The 6,000-nt window shown below is 58.8% G+C and overlaps 1 protein-coding gene across 1 annotated transcript in view; it reads left to right on the top strand.

Moving 5' to 3' along the window:
• Positions 1-448: 448 nt before the first annotated feature.
• The window catches only part of BMP8A (bone morphogenetic protein 8a), a 40,662-nt gene continuing 35,110 nt past the window's right edge, over positions 449-6,000 (top strand). Inside the window, 2 exon segments of the mRNA XM_070365243.1 lie at positions 449-727; positions 729-786. Coding sequence (XP_070221344.1) covers positions 449-727; positions 729-786 — 337 coding nt within the window.

Raw genomic sequence — 6,000 nt, 5'->3', positions numbered from 1 at the left:
AGCCACACAGAGCCCCTTCCCAGAGCCTTGTCCCCGCCCCTGCGTCCCCATTGGTCGGGTCCCGGAGGCGGGCCCCGACGGCTCCCAGCTGGAGGACAGAGGCGGCCGCGGCCCGGCGGAGCGGTACAAACTCGGTCCACACCTCCCCGAACCCGACGGCAGCTCTCCCTGCGCCTCTAAGCTGAGCGGCTTCGGCAGCAGCCGGACTGTCGGGCGCAGCGGAACGGACAGACTAGCCGACCGTCCCTGGTTCCCAGAGGAGCTCCTGCCGGAGGCGGTGCGGTGGCAGCCGACGGTCCGGGAGTTCTAGGGACCGCGCTGCGTTCGCGGGCGACCCACGCCCCGTCCCATCGGCCCCAAGCCAGGCCCGCCGCGCGCCGTCGGGGCGGCCCAGATCCGGGCCCCGCTGGGAGCGGATGCGCGCGCGGTGAGGCCGCCGGGTCCCGCCATGGCCGCGCGCCCCGGGCCGCTCTGGCTGCTGGGCCTGGCGCTGTGCGCGCTGAGCGGCGGCGGCGTCCCCGGCCCGCGCCCCCCGCTCGGCTGCCCGCAGCGCCGCCTGGGCCCGCGCGAGCGCCGCGACCTGCAGCGCGAGATCCTGGCGGTGCTCGGGCTGCCCGGGCGGCCCCGGCCCCGCGCGCCCCCCGCCGTCGCCCTGCTGCCGGCGTCCGCGCCGCTCTTCATGCTCGACCTGTACCGCGCCGTGGCCGACGACGACGACGAGGACGGCGGGGCCCCCCGAGCGGCGCCTGGGCCGCGCAGACCTGGTCATGAGCTTCGTCAACATGGGTGAGCGCGGGCCCCGGGCGGGCGGCGGCAACCCCGGGGGGAAGGCGGCGGGCTGAACGGCCCTACCGGGGCTGAGCGCGAGCGGCAGGGGCGTGTGCGCCACCTCGCGCGGAGGGAGCGCCTGCTGGGGGCGGGGAATCACCTTGTCGTGGACAGGGACCTGCGGCAGGAAAACCTGCCCGGCTCAGGACAGCGAAGTCTTAGAGATGTGGGGGTAGGTGAGCTGCTGGACCGACAGGGACGCACGAGGAATGTGAGTCCCCGAGGCGTGTGCCTTCACCCGCCCCCGAACACCCCCGACGGTAAGATCCTGTAGTGTTAGGTGGACGCTGGTGGTGCCAGGAAGACAGTCCGGTCCTGGCGAGACAGGTGAGTAAACAGAGGCTGTGATGCTGTCCCTATGATAAGGGCGGTATGAAGAGCAGGACAAAGTTCCCCGTGGAAAACCCTGTCACGTCATCAAAGCAGAGTTGAGGTGAGGACCCAGATGTCCTGAGCCCACATTGAGCAGCCTCTTGCCTGGGTCACCTAGGGGTGGGGGCAGGGGAGGGGAAGCCGTAGACTCTGAGTTCAGTGGGGCAGGGACTGTGGTCTTGTCACCCTGGGCTCGCATCTGGGACTTGGCTTGTCATGGAATGAGTGTCCAGCCCCAGTGAATGACCCGATAGGCAGTTTGAACCCCCTTTGTTCTCCCAGGCAAAGCCCAGCTTTTCTTCTCTGCAGAAATTATACTCCAAAGCGTGAAACCATTTACCCTTAAAGTTCTCAAAGATCACGTTGTAATCTAAATCACGTAACTAAACTCTCTTTAATCTACATTCATGAACATAGGTCTCCCATCAGCTTTGCTTCCTGCCTGAGGCCAGTGAGGGGCATGGATCTAGGCTGCGGCAGACACCAGGCTAAACCTGGGGACCAAGGACCATAGCTCAGGCCCAGGTGGGGAGAGCTGTGGGACCCAGAGCAGGGAGGCCCCTGGCCAGGGCCACCAGCCTCCCTTCACCTTGTAACCCCCCAGCAACCCTGTTGGCAGACATGATATTCATCCCCATCTCCCGGATGAGGACAGTGAGGCTCAGAGAGGCAGTGTCTTGCTCAGGACAACGTGACCTCTGTGTGGCTGAGCCGGGACAGGCCCAGGTTGTTTGGCCTTCCATCCCGGGCTCAAGGAGGTAACAGTTCTGTGTCAGGAGGTCAGGCTTTCATGGTGCAAAGAGCTGTCAGAGGGGTTTTGGCAGAGGGGCCCAGGGGTCAGAGTGACAGCAGATTTTGTGAGTCTTCAGCCATTTGCTTCCTACCAGCAAAGAAGAGGGGACAATCTGCGAGGCCTGTCCCCCCAAACCACAGCTGGTGATGGGTTCAAGTGGGAGAGTGAGCCACAGGAGGCAGCCGTTAACCTCTGCTGAGATCCCAGTACCAGCTCGGGACTTGGGCTGGTGGGTTCTAGATGCCGCCTCCCTAGTTAGAGGTGGGGTGGGGGACTGGGGACAGAGCCATCCATATGTGGAACTGAGGCTGGAGCTCTGTGCTGGGGACAAGCTGACTCCGGGCACAGGACCAAGAAGAGCTGTGGATACAGCCCCCCTGAGAATGTCCCCATGGGAGCCCTCCATGTGTGAGTCACCACCTAGCCCAGGTCCCTCTCTCCCCAGCACCCCCTGGGGCAAGGGGTACATGGCCCTGGTGGGAGCTGCTGCTGTGAGTGAGCAGCACCCTGAGCTCAGGACCTGGTTCCCCTCCTGCCTCTGCTGTGTGGTCCTGGGGAAGTCCCTGCCCTCTCTGAGCCTCAGAGCTCTCCTTGTAAAATGGGGCTCCTCATGTCTGTTCTCAGAGTTGTTGTGAGATAGGTTGATAGAGCCGAAAGTCAGCCCCCTTTTAGGGGGAACCCAGCCCTGGTCAGTGCTGACCCCAGCCTCTCGCAGCTGCTGCTCAGCCTTGGTGTGGATGTGTGGAAATGTCCCACCTGTCTTATAGACACGTGAGACCCAGAAACAGATTTTTAAAACCATCCAAAGGTGTTCCTACCAGTTTTTTAATAAAAACAAAGACTTGAAGTACCATAGGCCTATAAATGTAGCAACTTGTGAAGCTGTTTTACCAACCTCATTCCATGGGCTCAGAGAAGTTAAATAACCAACCCAGGGTCACACAGCACATCCATGACGTCATTGAGGCTAAAGATTCTAAATTCGTTTCTTCCCACGCCACCTCTGTGTGCTTCCATGGAGATCTAAGACTTCTGATGCTGTGGATTAACAAGCCTATCTTTGTTCAGGGTAAGCCTGGTCTGTGGGCAGGTCTAGCCAGCTGTCAGAGGGCCTTCTTTCTTTATTCTGATGTACTAATTGCACTAGTAAAACTTCTTCAGTTGGAGCAGTTTAACTGGTAATTATGTGGGCTGATGTGGGGATTAGGCAGCTACCAGCGTTGTTTCCTCCTTTGGAGGCCCCAGCCCCAGGCCCCTGAAGGTCGGCGGGCCCTGAACCACCCTGGAGTCTAGCAGCAGAGTCGCTGTGGCATCAGCGCCCATGCCGAGGCTCCCACACCTGTGGCCTCCAGCTCCCCTCTGCTGCTGGCCTCACTGGCTCCTGAGAGGCCAGGCCTGGGGCTTGCTGGGCCTTGACCATCAGCAGCACCTGTAGGACCCAGAGGCCTGGGCCTCTCAAAGGCTCCTGTCCAGGGGTCGGGCCTCTGTCCTAGGAGACACTTCAGGGGCCTACTGGAGGTGTCACTGCTGGAGCCTGTACTGGGGGCCGGGGCTGCGGTCAGAGCCGGGTCCTGCCTGGCCTGCCTGTCAGTCTCTCCCTGTGGACTCTTGGCTCCCACTGGCCAGAATGTAGTGATGGGGCCGGGACCTCGAGGAGTGGACAGAGCTGGTCCCTGGTGTCGCCTGTGCTCTGGGGAGGAGATCCTGAGCTGGGAGGCAGCACCCAGGGTCTTGGCCCTCCTGGGCCTGCCGTGGATTCCTGCACGTCCCTCCCTTATCTGGTCCCTTCTCAGCACACTGCCCACCCCTCCGCCCAGCTCAGGTGTGACCGGCTGCACCCCGAGTGTCTCAGGCTGGCCCGGCCCCTCCGGAGAGAGGCAGGAGAGACACCTCTGGCATTTCTCCTGAATCCTTCCCCACCTCCTGTCCGCGGAGCAGGGGTGCCCATGCTCCAGACTGAGAAACTGAGGCACAAACAGCACTGCAGGCTGACGTGTCGTCAGAACTGAACGGGACCGTCTTCTCCTTTGTTCTGACCTTCCCTGAGCTGGGCTCACTCATTCCCGCGGTCCCGGGCAGCTGAGGAGAGAGGTGTGAAGGAGCTGAGCTCTTGGGTTCAGGAGAGGCAGGGCTCTGTGGGAGTGAGGGGCCTGCCCGGGTCCTGTTCAGCCCCTGACCTTGAAGCAGTGACCCCTCACCTCCATGAGCCCCGGGGTCACTTACTTTGCTTCCTTACTACAGAGTTCTTTCATATTTTCCTGAATTCACTCCACAAATGGTCATGGGGTGCTTGCTCTGTGCCGGGCTCCATTCTAGCTCCTGGAACGTAAGAGGGAACGAAACAAAGACCCTCCTTGTGGAGCTGACCTTCTGGTGGGAGACACATACCTGCACCTCAGCTGCAAGGTGACTGTCACCTGGTCCCCACGGTGGCGCCCTCCCTGGGCATCAGGAGGGGGTGGACAGTGTGAGGACGGGCAGGATGGGCTGGGGTTCTGACCCGGCCTCAGAACTTGCTTCTTGACTCCACCTCCTACTCTCAGTGTGGTCTGGACTCTCCAGTCCACCTCTCGGAACCTCCGTCTCCTCCTCTGTAAACGGAGATACTCATGGTACCCACCCTGGAGGCTGTTCAGGGACTGTGTGAGCCGCCACCCAGTGACTACCACATGCTGAGACCCTCCATGTCTGACCTTTCATCTCATCTCACAATTACAGTCGCATCTTTGTTTTAAAAGGCTCAGAGAAGCTAGGTGGTCTTCCCAAGGCCACACAGCTGGTCATCTTCCTGCCTGTGTATCTTCTGCTCTTGTCCTACACAGAAGTGGCCTCTCCCCCCGGCCCAGGGCCGATGATTAGGTTCAGTGCATGCTGCTAAGTTGAACTGTGTTGAATGTATGTTGTAAACTGAGAGTCCTATTTTTAAAGTGTCTTTATTGTTTAGGGATTTACAGATAAAGCATGCTCACTGTACAAAATTCAGTTTGCAGAGGAACATGTAGCATGAGTGCCCCTGGGAACCCTCCTCCTACCAGCCCATCCCCTCAGGCAGAGCCAACCAGTCCTTTGATCTGTTCTCGAGCTTCATGTGAATGGAATCATAGTACATACTCTAGGTCTTTCACACAACAAATTGTTATTGAGATTCATCCATGTTTTGTTGTATATATTGTTCGAATATAAATGAGTTGTCTGGCATTGGAAACCATGCTTATTTGGGACATTTGGGTTGTTTCCAGCTTTTGGTTGTGCATAGAACTGTCTAAATATCCTTGTATATATCCTTGTACACAGGTATACTAAACCTGGATTTCCATCCTGACTGTGCCACTTGGGAGCTGCAAGACATCACACAGCTTCATTTTAAAGTCTCTGCACCTCATTTCCTTCGCTTTAAAACAAGGTTCATAGGGACCACCTCCCAGGGTTGTGTAGGATCTGTGATACATGCACGCAGGTCAGATGCATGCCTGTTACACAGTAGGAGCATAATATATGGGAGCTGATGTATCACATCCTGTTTCTGAGCCCTTGCTCACATTGTACCCTCTGCATAGAATATACTCATCTCCATTTCTTCTAAAAAGGAATGGGCAGGGGTTTCCATAAATCTGACTCTTCCTACCCCGCTCCTCCCAAGGGACAGACTGCTTCCATGATCAGAACCCTCACCCTTGATCACTTGTATTTCTTAGGATTCTGCCTATATGATCTGGGGGCACATTTAGCCTCTTTCTGCCACCTCTCCCCAGGAAACTATAAATAACCTGAGAACAGCGACCAAACATGAGTCTCATGGCAAACCAACCCCTCAGACAAATCCCGTCCCCCCACCCCTGTGCGGCCAGCCTTCAGGGCAGACTGGCCACGCAGAGGGAAAGTGGAAGCGGTGGGAGGCAGGGAGCACCGAGAGCCAGGGGAAGGAGACAGAGCAGGGCCAGCCTCCCCGTCTGTGCGGATCACACTCCGCCTCCCCCCACCACTGCCCCACTCCCCACCCCCCCCCC

Source organism: Bos mutus, chromosome 3 (genome assembly GCF_027580195.1).
Source record: "Bos mutus isolate GX-2022 chromosome 3, NWIPB_WYAK_1.1, whole genome shotgun sequence".
In the NCBI taxonomy this organism is placed as follows: Eukaryota; Metazoa; Chordata; class Mammalia; order Artiodactyla; family Bovidae; genus Bos; species Bos mutus.
The sequence above is the reverse complement of the archived record's forward strand: the minus strand, read 5'-3'. Positions and strand labels throughout refer to the sequence as shown.